This window comes from Spermophilus citellus (genome assembly GCF_964194105.1).
Source record: "Spermophilus citellus genome assembly, chromosome: 18".
NCBI lineage: Eukaryota > Metazoa > Chordata > Mammalia > Rodentia > Sciuridae > Spermophilus > Spermophilus citellus.
This window is the reverse complement of record NC_138200.1, coordinates 53,640,487-53,659,067: the sequence shown is the minus strand read 5'-3', so window position 1 is coordinate 53,659,067 and position 18,581 is coordinate 53,640,487. Positions and strand designations below refer to the sequence as shown.

The following is an 18,581-nucleotide window of genomic DNA, read 5'->3' as shown; positions in this document are numbered from 1 at the left end:
TAATGAGTCATTTGTCTCCCAGTGACGTCTCCCACATTGTACTTGAGTCTTTCCTTCCAGATGCCTTCTGCCACCTTCAATCACTTTCCCACCTGGCAATAGACATGTTCCCTGGCTACACAATTCATTGGGATTTTCCCTTTGAACAATTTAATTGTATGCCTGGATGGTTTGCTCAAGTAGATTATAAACTACAGGAGGGCACAGACCACCCATCAACTTATTTTTACTCCCCACTATTCCAGAAATATTGCCTTGCTAAGAAGGAACTCAGTAAACACATGACTGATTGAAATTCAGTGCTTTCTATGCTACATCTTTTCAAATAATTCCCCTGAAGGTTATTGGTTCCTTGCAGGGTGAAAAATTACCATCTAGGAAATCTCAAGTAGTCAATGGAAATCTACTTACTGTGGATAATGCAATCTGAAATAAAAAGGGTACACATCTGTTTCCACAGTTTCCTAAGGACAGCAAGAGAAGCTTAGATAATTCTTTGAACAGGCAGGTTATATTTTATCTACCTCTTAAAAAGGAAGTGGCTTAGATAATTCCTAATAACCTTTCATTCTGGTCACTTATCAGTATCTATTCCCCTCTGCTCAAGCTGTTATCTTACTATTTCTCAGAACTGGCAGACATCATTGCTCCTTTAAAATAGGTTGAATTAGCTCTCTGGGTTCCATAATTTCATCCTACAATTCTATGATTCAGGCTGTGATTTTATGTTCTCTTGAAACACAGTGTTCAATAATTTTTCCTTCTCCAACATAGTAAAAATAGGGTACAGCATAATAATTAAGAATGTGGGGGCTGGGGATGTGGCTCAAGCGGTAGCGCGCTCGACTGGCATGCGTGCGGCCCGGGTTCGAGCCTCAGCACCACATACCAACAAAGATGTTGCGTCCGCCGAGAACTAAAAAATATTAAAAATTCTCTCTCTCTCTCACTCTCTCTCCTCTCTCACTCTCTCTTTAAAAAAAAAAAAGAATGTGGATTCAGGGGCTGGGGCTGTAGCTCAATGGTAGAGCTTGCCTACAATGTGAGAGCACTGGGTTCAATACCTTGTATAAATAAATAAATAAAATAAAGGTCCACTGACAACTAAAATTTTTTTTTAAAGAGAGTGAGAGAGAATTTTTTAATATTTATTTTTTTTAGTTTTCGGTGGACACAACATCTTTGTAATGTGGTGCTGAGGATTGAACCGGGGCCACACGTATGCCAGGCAAGCGCGCTACTGCTTGAGCCACATCCCCAGCCCTAAAAAAAATTCTTAAAAAAGAAAAAAAAAATGTGGGTTCAAATAAGTTTGGCTACTTATTAGCTATATAATGGTCAAAGGGCTGAGGTCATGGGCTTCAGTTTCTTAGAAAAATTCAGATACCTTCTGCTTCTAAGGGATTGTGAGGGTTGTCAACATGCTGAACAGCATAGTACTATCACAAGGCACCAATCCCATTAAAAAGTACCAGCTTCGTGTTGGGGTTGTGGCTCAAGGGTAGAGCACATGCAATCATCAGCATCACGTAAAAATAAGTAAAATAAAGGTAATATGTTCAACTACAACTAAAAAATAAATAATAAAAAAAGTATCAGCTGCTATTGTTAGTAACTGTTGACCTTGACCAGAAACAATAAAACCTTTGGTAGAAACTCTCCAGCTGAGATTCTATACTTATCTAGGAATGGGTCTGCCATAATACCATTTAATTCTAGGTATAAAGGGCAAATGGCCAAATTAATTTCAGTAACAAACAAGTCTTGTATAAAGCTACACTTTTGCTGAAAGGGAACATACATTGCCAAGAGTCCGTCAAAGAAAAGAATTAGTGGATGTGGGGCTGCTTCCAAGGTTTGAGTGTTGTGTAATTTCATAAGGAAGGAGAGCTCCAGGCAAAATTGCAGCCTTTAGCAAGCCTGAAGGTCACTGCCACAAAGGCTGCCTGACGCCAGACAACAAAAGCAGGAGCTGCTCAATTACTACTAAGAAAGAGGCTAAAGGGATTTGAAAATAAACTTATAAAATAACCAATCCAACATCCAACTTTGAAAAATTATCCACACATAACTCTTCCCTAGTTAGAAAACAGTGAATCAATGATCTCTTTTAATGGACAGTACTATATTGCCTTCCAGGAGAAATATCCCACAATGGTATTTCTTCTCCAGTACAAACACACAGTAAAAAGAAAGGTGCATATATGCTTTAGCTGATGCAAGCACATTTTAAAATCCATTCTGCCAAGATAAATCACTATCCATCTGAAACCCGCAAAAATGGATTAACTATCTCATGCATTATGACTATGAAAACCCACATCTGCTAACCACATTCCTAATGGGAAGCAGCTGGTTGCAGTGTTGAAGTGCTGTGATTCTTTTTAGGAAAATATTAGCAAGGACATACCAGCCAGTTCAGTTTCATGGAATCCACATTTAGTTATGGAAAATCACCAGTGCTTTTTATTGACAATTATGGAAATTACATAATTTGCCATGAAATTCAAATAAGGCCTAAAAATAAAAGTCTACTTTCCCTCATCACCAGTTGTGACAGTTTTCAGTGCCTCACAACTTTACAGTGTCTTTTCTTTTTTGGTGGTGGTGGTAGTACTGGAGATTGAACCCAGAGCTTCATCTTTGCCTGGGCACTCAGTGTCAGCACTGAGCAGCATCCCCAGCTCTTCCTTTTGAGACAGGGTCTCACTAAGTTGCCAGGCTGTCTTCAAACTTGTGATCCTCCTGCCTCAGCCTCCAGAGTAGCTGGGATTACAGGTTGTGCCACTGCTCCTGGCTACAACTAACTTTGTAGTCTTACAGTCAGTTTCTATTCTCATTCTTCACATACCATTGAACACCAAGTCATGTTTACTAACACGTATGGTATTTCTAGGCTTTAGGCCACAGCTTTGACTCCCTCCTGGAGTCAATTTGTGCAATACTATTGTGAGGGTTGATGGAGCTCTTTGGGAATCAGCTGCAAGATATGGATATGCCTCAGATAAACAATTGACCTTTGAGCACAATTCAGCATTCATCCTTGAGGACATACAAAGCTCCTGAAACCTTTCCATGGACAGTTTCTTCTTCAGAAAAATTATGCTAAATTATGCCTCCTCCCACTGCTGAATTCATAGGTTGAAGTCCTAACCCCTAACCCTGACCATATTTGGAGACAGGGTCTTTAAGTTAAAATGAAGTCATTAGGGTGGCCTCTAATCCAATATAACAATACTATTATCTTTATGAGATTAGGGCACAGACATGCACAAAGGGAAGACCATGTGAAATCAGGGAAAAGATGACTTATCTACAAGCAAAGGACAGAGGTCTCAGAACTAATCCTGATATACTCTGTCTTGTTTTGTGCCTTCTGTGCTGAGAATGCTCTAGGAATTCTTTTTTCTTCTCCCACCTTGCTATTCACCACACAACTCCAAGTGATTAGCTCAAGGACCACCTCCCATCTCCAACCTGAACTAACTCTGCTGGTGAAGTGCCCTTTTCCTGTGCTCGTCTCTAATGCAACATTATTGATCTACTTGTTTCTCAACTATGCTGTGAAATTCTTGAGTGCTAAGACTATATATTTCATCTGTTGTTGGTGCAAAGCATATAGAGGGCACACAATAAATGTATCTTAAGTTCTAAAACTAAAGACTCTAGACTGACTTAAAGCTAAGCCTAAATATCTAGATCTCTGCTGTCCAATATGAAAAGCCATTAGCACATATGGCTATTTTTTAAATTTTTTTTTTAGGTATAGATGGACACAACACAGTGCCTTTATTTCTATGAGGTGCTGAGGATCGAACCCCGGGTCCCGCCGGTGCTAGGCGAGCGCTCTACCGCAGAGCCACAATCCCAGCCCCACATATGGCTATTTAAATTGTTAAAATAAAAAATTTGATTCCTGTGTCATAATAGCCACATTTCAAGTGTTCAATAGCCACATGCGGCTGGTTACTATCTTATTATCCATGACAGATATAGAATATTTCCATCATCATGGAAGGTTTATTACAGTGTGGCACTACATCATAAAATACCTTGAAATACAAAAGGCACATTAGAAAAAGTAGAGAAGGGGCTGGGGGGTATAGCTCAGTTGGTAGAGTGCTTGCCTCACATGCACAAAACCCCGGGTTTAATCCCCAGCACCACAAATAAGTAAATAAATAATCTAAAAAAAATAGGGAAAAGGTTATAAATATGCAATTTTTAAAAATACCTTTTTAAAAATTTATATGAAGTGCTGAGAATTGAACCCAGTGCCTCACACATGCTAGGCAAGTGCTCTACCACTGAGCCACAACCCCAGCCCCAATAAACATGCAATTTATGCAACCAAACAGGCAGCCAAAAAAAGTGAGCAACTTCATTAATCAACAAGAAAATGTAAGCTGGGCATGGTGGCACACACCTGTAAACCCAGTGGCTCTGGAGGCTGAGGCAGGAGGACCACAAGTTCAAAGCCAGCTTCAGCAAAAGTGAGGCGATAAGCAACTTAGTGAGGCCCTTTCTCTAAATAAAATACAAAATAGGGCTGGAGAATATGGCTCAGTGGTCAAGTGGCTCTGAGTTCAATCCCTGGTACAAAAAAAAAAAAAAAAAAAAATTAAAAAAATTAAAAAAATTAGAAGATGCAAGATAAAATGAAATACTATTTTCATGCCTTTGAGAAGTCAAATTAGTCTATCCATGCATTGGAAAGGTGTAAGGAAATGAGTACCTCCAACCACTGCCAATGAGAATACAGCCAGTCTAAAGGGCAAAGAAAATGGACACAGTTTAAGCTAGCATTCTCACACCCAGGAATTATTTCCAAACACCCCAAATGAGGACTAGGAGACAACGTACCAAGTTGTCTGTCACAACACTATATGGTTAACCAAAAGATTGTTCATATAATATTAGAACTACATCAATGCTCAGGCAGACAAAGAAATGCTTCAACACCTTCTCTGCAGCCTCTGAAATGGAAAATTCTTAGTGTACCACACCTGCTAGTCATCATATTTATGACCTGGTCCCTTCAACTAAAAGACAGTCAAAGAATAATCCAAAGAGTACTACCATGGTCTCTAACAAATCACTGTATGATTATAAGGGGGGAAAAAATCAATTTCCTCATGGTTTCCTCTTCCGTGAGTATACAAACTGCAGCTGCTTTCCCTACCTCCAACAACTAGAAAAGCTCCACTTTTCTCTACAGTATAGATTGTAGTTCAAAACAAAATTCCACTTAAAGTTGTTGTTGTTGATTTTTTTTTTTTTTTTTTGTACTAGGGATTGAACCCAGAGGTATTTTACCACTAAGCCATGTCCCCAGCTCTTAATTATTTTTAAAAATTGAGACAGGGTCTCACTAAGTTGCTGAGGTTGGCCTCGAATTTGTAATCCTCCTGCTTCAGTGTCCCAAGTCACTGGGACTACAGACATGTGCAACTGTGCCCAGCTTGAAGAAAGTTTTGATGCTCAAAAGAAAGCTTAAAAAAAAAAAAACCAACAAAACAAAACAAAAAAAAATCAAAAAGATGACTTCTAACTTTCTTTCACTATTCTGAGATTTTAGTTTTTCTCAGTCTAATTTGTATATGTATATGCCTCCAGGGTAAAGCTGAGTTATCCAGTCAGATTACTAACCAGTACATGGTAAAAATAAAATTCTAAAGCATTTGAATCCAGTTGGAAGAAACACTATTCCTAGACTGGTCTTATATCAAATCAAATAGAACCAAGTATGAACAGCACCCTGCAATGCCCAAAACAAACATAATAGCAAAGATGAAACTACTTAAAACATCCAGTTTACATAACTCCCCAATGTGTGGGAAATGTGTACTTGAGTGTTCCTCTGACTTAACACTGGCTTGTCTTTCATACTTCCCAATTTTTCTAACTTGCCCCAGTTGGTTTTTGCTTAATTTTATCTAGTTTTCTACTTAAGAACAATTTCAAGGCCCAATGCTTTTTTACTTCCTATACCATTTATGGAAGTCCAAGTCATAGGCTGGAAGCCTTGCAAAGAAATGCTTTCCACTTTCAGTTTTACTTCTTCACTCAAATGATCTTAGGCCTGTCAGAAATAGATCCTCTACAATCCAGGAGCTTTTAAATATGGCTAAGTGGGCTGGGGGTGTAGCTCGGTAGTAGAGTACTTGCCTAGAATATGTAAGGCTCTGGGTTTGATCCCCAGTACCGCTTAAAAAAAAAAAAAAAGGGTCAAATTGCAAACTAGACTCCAGTTAATAATAATTTCCTGGATTTAAAGCTTTTTAAACAGTGAAAGTAAGCAAGTTAATATTTAAGGCATCTGGGCTGGGGATGTGGCTCAAGCGGTAGCGCGCTCACCTGGCATGCGTGCGGCCCAGGTTCGATCCTCAGCACCACATACCAACAAAGATGTTGTGTCCGCCAAGAACTAAAAAATAAATATTAAAAATTCTCTCTCTCTCCTCTCTCACTCTCTCTTAAAAAAAAAAAAAAATATTTAAGGCATCTTAGCCTCCCTGTCTTCACATTCAATGTAAACCAATGACTTTGGTTTCAACCACATGAAACTTTTTTTTTTTTTTTTGGTGGTACTGGGAATGGAACTCAGGACCTGCATTAATATGTACCCAAGAGCTTTTATTTTTTATTTTGAAAAATTTTGAGGGGTTGGGGTTGTGGCTCAGTGGTAAAGCAATTGTCTAGCACAGGAGAGGTATTGGGTTTGATCCTCAGAAGCATATAAAAATAAATAAAGGTATTGTGTCCATCTACAACTAAAAAAAATTTTTGGAATTTTTTATTTTGAAAAATAAAACTTAAAAGCTCTGTTAACCAGGCTGTCCCAAACTTATGATCCTCCTGCCTCAGCTTTCTGAGTAGCTGAGATTATTGGCATGAGCCACCATAACCCAGCAACTCATAACATTTTTTTTTAGCAAAGCTGGGATTGACCACGTTATTGGAAAGGTCATCAATAATCCACTCTAACACAGACTGGCAACAGTGTTATAGAAGAAAACTTATTCAAGAAGAAATTATTTTACACAGTGATCAAAGAAATTACAGCTGTTTCTTTAAATTACTTCTATCACTGTAAAACCTATACAGATGGGACAGAAAAGTGCCAACTATTGTAAACCTTGTTATCTGTGCCCTCTTGTCAAATGGGATATATTGTCCTTTATGTCACAAATGATTAGGCTATTTGGCTCTCTTCTAAGCTGTTAATTCTCCTCCCACACATCTGCCTTAAATTCCCTTACTTATTTTCCCTTTCCAGATTGGAGGGTGTGGCTCACCTTGGCAAAAATGTTTTTTACCAGCACTTCACTCATGATGCCATCAGAACCCACATACTTTTATGCCTGTACCTCAGCCCTCCATCCCCCAAACAAAAGCATACATACTGGGTTTCCACAGGCAGGCAACAGAATACATCCACTGAGATGGGAAATGTATTTCCTCCATTCAGGTTAACTGCGGTTCCTCATGTTCTAACTTAAAGATCACACTGAAACTAGTCAATCATAAAAATGTCAAAGCAGGTAGAAAGGAACAGAAAAGGTGACATATACGGTTTTTCTCGGGTCCCTACCTCTCCTCCTCCTCTCCAACAAAATCCCTAATGTTTTCTTAGCTTTTGATACTGACATATGATAGGTGAAAAGATGGGTAATGGCTGATTTTTTTCCCTTTTAAATAAAATTAACAGCTGACTGCAAAAATGCATTTATTTTTCAATGGATCTTTCTCTCATGATGCTGCAGCTAAAATTCTTCCTTGAACCTAAGGCTGATTATTGCTGTTAGTGGTGAGGCTATCTTTAATATGTAACCACAATCCCCTGCCCTCCAGGGGATACCTTCTCATGCCTTTGCATAGGTTGCATATTGGCAGGAAGTGACCTTCAGCCCTCTGAAGTTTCGGCACATGGTAGGAAATAGAGGGACAGATCACCTTTTTTTTTTTTTTTTCCTCTGAGATCTAAAGAACAAACAGGAAACTGGAAAAACTAGATGAGTTGTGGCTACTCAGAACATTATCCCCATTGCAGGAAACCTCCACTCACTTTTATCCAGTGAAGGGAAACTACTGTCCATTGTTTTAGAAGATAACATTAATAATGACTTGTTCTAAAGAATAACTTTGTTTTATTATCATGATTTGTGAAAAGAAACAGGGTAGACAGTTCAAGGAAGGACACAGACAGTGCCCTGTTCTAGGTTCCAAATTTCTTCTTTTTGATGGGTGGTGGGAGCTGAGCGATGATGTCATCCAGGGGCCGTTCTACTGCCACAAGTGTCCTTTCATCCAAAAGATCCATGAAGAGTAAGGGCTGCAGAGAGATGATAGTAAGGCCACCAGGAGTTATAATCAAGGGCCAGTTCTGAATAGAACTAAAAAGTTAGCCTCATTCAAAGCTTGATGAAATCAAGTCTAACAATTTTTCCTGCACTCAAAACAGTCAGGAAGTTGTGAGCTTTTAAATGAATCCATCCATTAAAAAAATCTGACTGTGGAAAAACTCTCAGTTGGCTCAAGTAGCTGTAGCATCATAAGCTCAATGGATATGTTTAATATACAGTAAAAAGACTTGCCATAAAAAGAGAAAATCACAATTAATTCAGTGACTTCCATTTGCTTAAAATTCATGTCAGGAACATTCTCTAATAGGAAGTCAAGTTGAAAAACCAGCTTTCACCCTTAAAAGACCCCCACCGGAGCACCAACATCATTTGAGATAAGTATTGAACACCTGCCTCTAACTTAAGAACAATGAAAAAGAAATGCTTCTAACTTACTAAGGCAAGAACAACGGAATCGAGACACAGGGACAGAGGACCTCAAATGGTCATTTGTCCCTCCCAAACCAGGATTTCTACATATAAAGTGAAGGTGTTCTTGTCTTCTTATTGTGGAGCTTATTGAATTTTGATAAAACCAGGAGGAGTCAGCCATGCAACATACAACAAGATATTTTACCTTATATATTTTAGAAATTTTAAAGGCGTGGGCTGTGCGCCTCCGGAAGACATCTGATTCATTTGTGGGAGGAAGTGGATTGTAGAGTAAGGTCTTGTCATTTGGAAGAGGCTAAAAAGAAAAAGGACACTATTTAAAACGTTACTTTTATTTTTTATTTATTTATTTTGGGTACCGGGGATTGAAATCGGGGACACCCAACCACTGAGCCAACATCCCCAGCTCTATTTTGTATTTTTATTTAGAGACAGAGTCTCACTGAGTTGCTTAGCACCTCACCATTGCTAAGGCTGGCTTTGAACTTGTGATCCTCCTCTCTCAGCCTCTCAAGCCACTGGGATTACACACAAGCACCACTATGCCCGCCTAAAATGTTACTTTTATTGAACTTGCACAGACCAAAGGATTGTAGTGGTTTTTCAGGCCAACACCATCTTCCAATTACCATGTTGATTATTCACTACTTCTGTATTTTACCACTATTTTCCTTACTTTGGAAAGACAGTTGTGGAACTATTCCAGTCATACCTCAGAGGAGGCAAGAGAGCACTTGGTACTCCACGAGATCAAAGGACCCAGCTAAGGCTTTTGGCTAATCTCACCAGCAACACTTTGTCAGAATGGAATAAATCAGCATGTGCAGAAACTCAGCCCACACAGGATTTGTGCTTTCTAGACTCTTCCCCAACAAGATCACAGACTTGCTAACTGACTGAAGTTCTCCCCAGGTGAAACCTCAACACAAACCACTCCCAGTGATGTCACTGACACCTCAAGAGATGGCCTCTGGCGAAACAAATGATACTGCCATCTCTGACTTCTTGGGAAATAACTGTTCCCAGTTTGAGGAAGTGATGGACTTATCACCAAGGCTTGAGAAAAAGCCATCTGGACCAAGTTACAGGGAAGCATGCGAGTAGGAGGGGCCCTTCCTGTATCACTCATCTTGCAGAAGGCACTTGTCAGCCAGCTCTGCTTCCCACACCCAGAGGACACAGGGCCCACGAGATGAATTTCAGTGACACATCCCTATGCACACCTCCTTTAGAACCATCTGCTTGTTTCCCCATGCTCCTTCCACCCCCACCTTCATAGATACACCAAAACAGCCAATGTTGGTTGTAATCTAAGCCCAAAGCGCAGTGCTGGCATGGCCATAACCCATAATGCTCCTAGGAAAGAAAGTCTCTGCCCAGTAAAGACATGTATATTTGGGGGCTAGGGTTGTGCCTTAGCGGTAGAGCCCTTGCCTGACATGTGCGAGGCCCTGGGTTCGATCCTCAGCACCACATAAAAATAAATAAAATAAAATAAAGATTGTGGGCTGTGGCTGTGGCTTTGCAGTAAGTAGAGTACTCGCCTAGCACATGCAAGGCCCTGGTTCAATCCTCAGCACCACATTAAAATAAAGGTATTGTGTCCAACTACAACTAATAAATAAATAAAGATTGTGTCCATCTACAACTAAAAAAATTTTATAAAGGGCTGGGGCTGTAACTCAGTGGCAGAGCACTTGCCTAGCATATGTGAGGCACTGGGTTCGATCCTCAGCACCACATAAAAATAAATAAAATAAAGGTATAAAAAAATAATAAAAAAAAAAGACATGTATATTTGGGGTAAATCAAACAGCAGCTTTCAAAGAATCATAGTCACAAAGAAAGGACTTTTTTCTGACTGAACTTTTCTCAAGACTTTAAGACCAACTCCTCCCTGCTACAGGATCTTTAGCCAAGGGATACAGTGGTCAAAACATCTAATTTAACGAAACCATGCTATTCAGCCACCCTAGGATTTTGAGTTGAAATAAGTTCGTCAAATCAATGATGTTCCCTGATGACAGTGATCTTGTGAATACCAACCCAATCACTTTTCTACTTAAGTTTGTGTGCTTACTAGCAAAGTAGAGAAATAATCACATCAACAAACACCAGCATACAAAGGGTAACCCCTTCCCTGAAAGCCTCCCAACAGTGGAAATGCAAATGAGGAAATATATCAAAAGCTGCTTTCCACCAAAGAATATAATAGGATACTTAATTCTGATTCTTTCTCTCATTAGTCTCTATGAATTTGAAGATTCCTAAGTGAAAAACATTCAGGGGGGGATAGTGCAGAACTCACCAACGACTTATCAATGATGCAGAACATGTAGGCATCATGGAGGAGGATGTGCATTGGTCTCTTGGGATGAAAACTGATGTGTGTGATGGGAGTATCTCTTTGAAGCCAAAGATGGTGAAACCCCTGTTTCTGGATATTCCGGCTCCACTCTGTGTACTGTTTTTCTGGGATACTGTACTCAAATACCTGATGAAAGTAAAGATTCAGAGGGAATGTAGCTCAGTACCCACAAAAATCCAAAAGGGCCATAACCTTTATGGGTCTTAGCCCTGATTCCTGAACAGAAAATATCTAAACAATATTTGACTATACCATATTTAGTCTTATGCTTTCCTACCACTTGTTTTTAAATGTAAAGGTAAACTACAGAATAAGAGAAAAGAAATTATCCTGCAATCTCCCCCACACACTTTTTTTTTTGATATGGGGGATTTAAACCAAGGGTGCTGTACTACTTGCGCCACCAAGCCACATACCCAGACCTTTTATTTTTAGGGTACTAGGGATTGAATTCAGGGGCACTTGACCACGGAGCCACATCCCCAGCCCTATTTTGTATTTTATTTACAGACAGGGTCTGAGTTGCTTAGCACCTTGCTTTGCTGAGGGTGGCTTTGAACTCTCAATCCTCCTGTATCAGCCTCCTAAACTGCTGGGATTACAGGCATGTGCTACCACACCTAACTATTTTTTGAGACAGGGTCTCACTAAGTTGCTTAGGGTCTCCTAAGTTGCTGACGCTGGCTTTGAACTTGCAATCCTCTTGCTTCAGTCTTCTGAGTTGCTGGCATTATAGGCGTGTGTCTCGGTACCCAGCTACCCTGAAATCTTTTTTTTTTTTTTTTTTTTTTTTGCCTAAGTGAAAGAAGTTTTATTGATAAGCAGGTAGAACAGTCACAAAAATACAACATGCAACACACACACAAGAACTGGAAAGTTGCCAGACAGCCCCCGCTCTCCTTCCTGATCTTCTATTTTCTCTACATTGACTCTCTCGGCCTACTGCTGGTTCCTGCTCCCTTGTAACTTTGGCCCATCCAGTTCAGATTTGCCTTGGAGCCAGTGAACTCCTATATCCAAGGAGTTCAGAGCCAACTACTATTTGACCAGAATTTGTCTTTTTGTCCAATTCTTGGGCAAGAGTCTGATTAGCCAAGCTCCCCTGCCTTTGTGATCTGTGGCTGCCTCTAATCTTGTTGGGGAGTGGCAGTGGGGGCAACCCTTCGATCTTGATATCTCACTTCCTGAAGACAAGAACAGGCTTCAATTTGTTTTTCTTCTTCTTCTTCTTCTTTTTTTTTTTTAAGAGGTAGTAGGGGACTGAACCCAGGGGCTTCCTACTACTGAGCATCCCCAATCCTTTTTAATTTTTTATTTATGAGAGAGGATCTGCCTAAATTGATGATGCTGGTCTCAAATCTTGATTCTCCTGCCTCCGCCTCCCTAGATCCTTGGATTACAGGCATGTGTCACCACACTCAGCTGGACTTCAGTTTCTTGCTCACATCTTTTCAGAGACTTTTCATGCATATAATAATAGTGTTCTGTACCATACTTTTTTCATTTACCCTTATACTGTGGAGACTGGCACCTATCGATACTTACACAGATCATGACCCCCTTTTTTCCATGTTTTTAACAGATGTAATATTTGTACTTATTTATGGACTACAGTGTTGTAATTCAGTACATATACAAAATATATAATAATCAAATCATTGTAATTAGTATTTCCATTTCCTTGAACACCATTACTATGTGTTGGGATTCTCTATGCTCTTCTAATTATTTTGAAATACAAAACTTAACTGTTAATTGTGCCCCTTTGAAGAACATAATCAACAGTAATAATCCACTCACTTTATGGATTAATCATGATTTACTTATCTCATCTGCTTAAATGGACATTAGGTTGCTTATAATCTTTGGCTATTCCAAAAAAGGCTGCAATTTATTCTTTGTCTTTTTTGCACAACTGAACACATAAAGGAAAAATGCTCAGAAGTGGAACCTCTGAGTAAAAGTCTATATGGACTTAAAAATTCTGAAGAAACTGCCAAAATGTACACTAATTTATGCAATGCATCAGAGGGTTCCTTCGCTCATAACACTTTGTATTTTATTAACTCTGTAATCCTTGCTAATCAAACAGGTACAAAAAAAATTCCCACCAGTTTTAATAACTGAAAAAACTTAAGGGAACAATGGATAGTAAAAGATGTCAGGTGGACAAAAGCAAGGCTGTACCTTTACTAAACTTCAGCCTTCGGTCAAGGACTCAGTGAGAGATTTCAGTTTTTGGACATAGTGTGTGTGTCTGAGTGTAAAAACTGCTCATCACATACTAAGTAGCATTTGCCTAAAGGTCTACTCAAATATGCTCCCTAGATCACATTTAATCTTTCTAAGGTCAGGGGGATATATGATGATGTTTCTTATCATCTCCACTTTACAGATGAGACAGAATATTGATGATGCCTGATTTCCTCACCTGCACAAGTAAAAGTGGATTATACATTCTTTAATCACTTTGAATTCTCAAAATCTTGTCATCTCATATTCAGTTTAGGACCTGAGCCCATGTTATCTATTAGTCTAAAATTAATACTGAGTGGAATGAGCACATCATAATTCCTCCACCCAGGCTGGGATTGTGGCTCAGTGGTAGAGCGCTGTCTTGCATGTGCAAGGCACTGGGTTCAATTCTCAGCACCACATATAAATAAATGAATAAAATAAAGATCCTGGGCTGGGGATGTGGCTCAAGCGGTAGCGCGCTCGCCTCGCATGCGTGCGGCCTGGGTTCGATCCTCAGCACCACATACCAACAAAGATGTTGTGTCCGCCGAGAACTAAAAATAAATATTAAAAAAAAAAATTCTCTCTCTCTCTCTCCTCTCTCACTCTCTCTTTAAAAAAAAAAAAATTCCTCCATCCTCCTGTTTCTGTGCTCTAGAATCTGTTTCACCATGCAAACTATGCCCATCAAAACAATAGGTACTGGTAGCCTAAAATGAGTCCAAGTCACACACAGAAGCTTCTCTTCACACAGGACAAATAACTGTATGCTGTGCCTTCTGAGAAAAGATCCTTCAACCATTACCTCAGCTTCCAGGTTACTATCTAGTAGAATGGAATTAGAAGCACTGAATTTTCTCTTACCTGCTGGTCAGAATGAGCGATGACAAGGTTGTTAGTAATGGGTGCAATGGCCAGAGCAGTCACTGGAAAATTATAAGCAGGCACTGTGCAGTGAAGCTGGGAAAAAAATAACAGAAAGAAAGAACAACTCTTTAAGGTACCTTCCCTCAAGAATGACTAGATGGTGTAGGTCAGTTTTTTTTCGGTGTTTTTTTGTTTTCGTTTGTTCATTTACTTATTGGTACTAGGGATTGAACTCAGGGGCACTTAACCACAACCCCAGCCCTTCTTTTGCATTTTATTTTACTAACAGGGTCTCACTGAATTGTTTAGGGCCTTGCTAAATTGATGAGACTGGCTTTGAATTCTCAATCCTCCTGCCTCAACCTCTCTAGCTGCTGGGATTATAGGTGTGCACCATGGTGCCTGGCTCATTTTTATTTTTTTGATGCTAGGATTAATCCCTTATACATGCAAAACAAGTGCTCAATCACTGAGCTACACCTCTAACCCCTGAGTAGGTTTTTTTTTTTTTAACTGCTCCTTGGAATTCAAAAGAATTCTAAAAAGTTTCCATAAACTCCAGGCATTTCACTGTCAATAAACCTTTCATTTTTAAAAAAAAATTTGGTGCCAGGGATTAAACTCGGGCACTCGCTCACAGAGCCACGTCCCAGCAGATTTTGTATTTTATTTAGAGACAGAGTCAACTGTGTTGCTTAGTGTCTTGCTTTTGCTGAGGCTGGCTTTGAACTCGTGATCCTCCTGTCTCAGCCTCCCAAGATGCTGGGATTACAGGTGTGTGCCACTGCACCCAGCTTGACGACTTCTTCTTTTTTTTTTTTTTTTTTTGTGGTGTTGGGGATTGAACCCAGGGCCTTGTGCATGTGAGGCAAGACTCTACCAACTGAGCTATATCCCCAGCCCCTTCACTTTCATTTTTAATGTATGTCCGATATTTAGAAAACTGATAGCATCTGCAGAAAATTCAAGAGGCAAGCTTTTCCAACCAGGTGTGGTGGTACACATCTTTTATCCCAGCTACTAGAGAGGCTGAGATAGGAAGTTCTCAAGTTCAATGTCAGCCTTAGCAATTTAGAAAACCCTGTTTCAAAATAAAAATAAAAAGGTCTATGGATGTGGCTCAGTGGTAGAATGCTTCAGGGTTCAATTCCCAGTACCACCAAAAAAAGAGTAAAGCTTTTCCCTCAGAGTAAATTTGTCTGAATGAATTCCTCATAAATATGCCACTGAACAGGACACCTACAGCTCTAGTCTCCACTGGGTTTAAAATAAATCAATGCCTAGGGAGGATATTTATGTACAATTGCAAAGTACACATGCACTAAAGAAGGTTCTTTTATTTTTGATGCTGGGGATGGAATCCAGGGCCTTTCACATATCAGGCAAGTGGTTTATCAATGAGCTACTCCCTAACCCATAAATACTCTTTGAAATGGCAAGCGAAGCTCAAAGGTAAATTTTTAGTACATGGCAGGAACATGTAATAAGGGTTAAGTTCTGTATGCAGTAATACACAAATCTATGAAATTGTATTTTGGTGTCTATAAACTCTAATGCTTACTGTAAATTTTGAATAGTTCTAATCTGATTTTTGTGAGGAAGATGAGGACTTGTAAGGCATAATTTGTGACTTAGTTTTTTGTTTTGTTCTGTTTTGTTTTGGTACTGGGGATGGAATTCAGGGGCACTCAATCTCTGAGCCACATCCCCAGCCCTTTTTTGTATTTTATTTAGAGACAGGGTCGCACTGAGTTGCTTAGCACCTTGCTTTTTGCTGAGTCTGGCTTTGAACTTGCGATCCTCCTGGCTCAGCCTCTGAGCTGTTGGGATTACAGGTATATGCCACCTCACCCAGCATGAATATCAGATTTTCAAATTTCTATGCATGAATAGTTTTGTCATTTCTAGTGACTGATTTTAATGTAACAGAGCATGACTTCTGAATTTCAACAAAGTAAATCAAGAATCTAAAATAGGATAAATTTTTGGTTAGGAAAAAAGTCTAAGATGACTATTGTAGTGCATGCTTGTAATCCTAGCAATTTGGGAGGCTGGGGTAGTAAGATTACAAATTTGAGGCCAGCCTTGGAAATTTGGCAAGACTTGTTTCAAAAAATAAAAAAAGGAGGCTGGGGTTGTGGCTCAGTGGTAAAGTGCTTGCCTAGCATGCTTGAGGCACTGAGTTCGATCCTCAGCACCACATAAATGTAAAAGAGAGATATTGTGTCCACTTAAATACATTTAAAAAATTAAATTAAAAAGGGACAGGGATATGGTACAGTGCTTGCATAGCATGTGTGAAGACTTGGGTTCAATACTCAGTATTGCAAAAAAACAAAACAATAACAACAACCCCCCCCAGACTGCTGCTATGAAATCCTACACTCACCTTTAGATGCTTTACATTGTACACATGGACTCCAGCACTAGTTCCTGATGCTGCTAGCCAATTACCATCTGGACTGACTGCCAAAAGACACATGGCCTCCACTGTCCCTGTGAGGGCAAGAGAACAATTAAGTCTGTGAATTTACAATGTCCACAGCCAGCGTTGCCCTGGAGATGATGACAGAAACCAACAAGACCAACAGAGTTTTAAATCACTGATAGGATAATCTGTTGAGTTATTGCAAATTAGTCCTGAATTTTAACTTGTCTAGTTTTTAACTAGCCAATCCTCATGTAAAGAGACCAGAGAAATAAAAATAAAGACATTACTTGCTCAGATCTGAGTAAGACAGTTTCTGTGCCAAAATATATGCTACATGAACCCCCTGCCCCAAACAATGAAAAAGCTTTATAATAGGACATATACCAGCTGCTAAAGAATGGGTGGCAATAACAGAAAGCATGCTAAAAGTGTCAGTCTAATAAGTTTTATTATAAAAATCATAGGTACTTTATAAATACTATCAGTTTAATTTATCTGAACCCTAATGGTATGCTTCTGGAACAGCTTATGAACAGGGAGAGTTAAAGTTCAAAGAGTTGACTTCCCAGGCTGATGGAGACTACATGATAATGAAGCAGGTAAAAGTGAAGGGATGGGAAAAGCCCATGAGAAGTATCCAATTATCAGTTTTAAGCTGCATGCTAAATTTAAGGCTACAACAGTTGACTCAGTAATAGTCACAATCACTCATGCATACTCATGCATGAAAAAATAGTTATAAACATAAAATGAACACAGGTAATGAAACTATAGACAAAAGGATATCTTCACTTTATACAAACAACTAACCAAAATGTAACATGTCCACAAAATCCCTACATTCAAACACATTGGAAAACACCAAAAAATTAAGGGTAGTTATTTCTGGGCGTCGGGATTAAAGATGATTTTAACTTTTTTCTTTCTCTGCTAACAAAACTCTTTAAGAAGCATGATGAGGGCTGGGGATGTGGCTCAAGCGGTGGCGCGCTCGCCTGGCATGCGTGCGGCCCGGGTTTGATCCTCAGCACCACATACCAACAAGGATGTTGTGTCCGCCGAGAACTAAGAAATAGATATTGAAGGTTCTCTCTCTCTCTCTCCTCTCTTAAAAAAAAAAAAAAAAAAAAAAAAAAAAAAGAAGCATGATGAGGGCTGGGGATGTGGCTCAAGCGGTAGCGCGCTCGCCTGGCATGCGTGCGGCCCGGGTTCGATCCTCAGCACCACATACCAACAAAGATGTTGTGTCCGCTGAGAACTAAAAAATAAATATTAAAAATTCTCTTCTCTCTCTCTCTCTTTAAATAAAAAAAAAAAAAAAAAAAAAAAAAAAAAAAAAAAAAAAAGAAGCATGATGAAACTTCTCTGGCCCCAAATAAGGAAATCAAAAATCCAGCGAGAAAAGAGTAGGTGTGAAGAACATTTCAGATCTCATCCAGCATCTTCATCTGCCAGATACCCCCTCCTACTTTAAATTGCAAACATGTGAGTGAATGTATTTGCTGGGTGGGAAGAGCATGCAGGAACACCCAACACTGAGGTCTATGAGGAAAAAAAGTTATATTTGAAACTCTAACAACTCTCCCCCGTGGCTAGTTAACAAACTCCCACCTGACTGAGGCTGGAAAGTATGGAGGTGCTTGAAGCTTCCTTCCAACAGCTGAAAGATGTGGAGAGACCCTTGATTTGATGCCACAAAAAGCTTTTTTGCATCTTCAGAAAACATAATCTGAAGCGCAGAGCGAAGGAACGCAGGCATTTTGGAAACCTTTGGGAGAACCAACAGCAAATACCAATGAGAAAGAAGGTAGATCAACAGCCCAACAAAAATAATCACATCCAGGCTTAAAAATCACCAACATTTCCCATCTCGAAGCAA

At 39.5% G+C, this 18,581-nt stretch overlaps 1 protein-coding gene across 3 annotated transcripts in view; it reads right to left on the bottom strand.

Moving 5' to 3' along the window:
• Positions 1–8,127: 8,127 nt before the first annotated feature.
• The window catches only part of UTP4 (UTP4 small subunit processome component), a 30,663-nt gene continuing 20,209 nt past the window's right edge, over positions 8,128–18,581 (bottom strand). For 2 of the 3 annotated variants that reach the window (XM_081275304.1, XM_081275303.1), the window contains 6 exons: positions 18,314–18,470; positions 16,661–16,767; positions 14,269–14,364; positions 11,107–11,292; positions 8,983–9,093; positions 8,128–8,335 (listed from right to left, as the gene is read on the bottom strand). In XM_081275304.1, coding sequence (XP_081131430.1) covers positions 8,219–8,335; positions 8,983–9,093; positions 11,107–11,292; positions 14,269–14,364; positions 16,661–16,767; positions 18,314–18,470 — 774 coding nt within the window. In that variant the 3' untranslated portion in view covers positions 8,128–8,218. The remainder of the gene's footprint in view (positions 8,336–8,982; positions 9,094–11,106; positions 11,293–14,268; positions 14,365–16,660; positions 16,768–18,313; positions 18,471–18,581) is intronic. The other variant, XM_081275305.1, reaches the window with a different exon arrangement.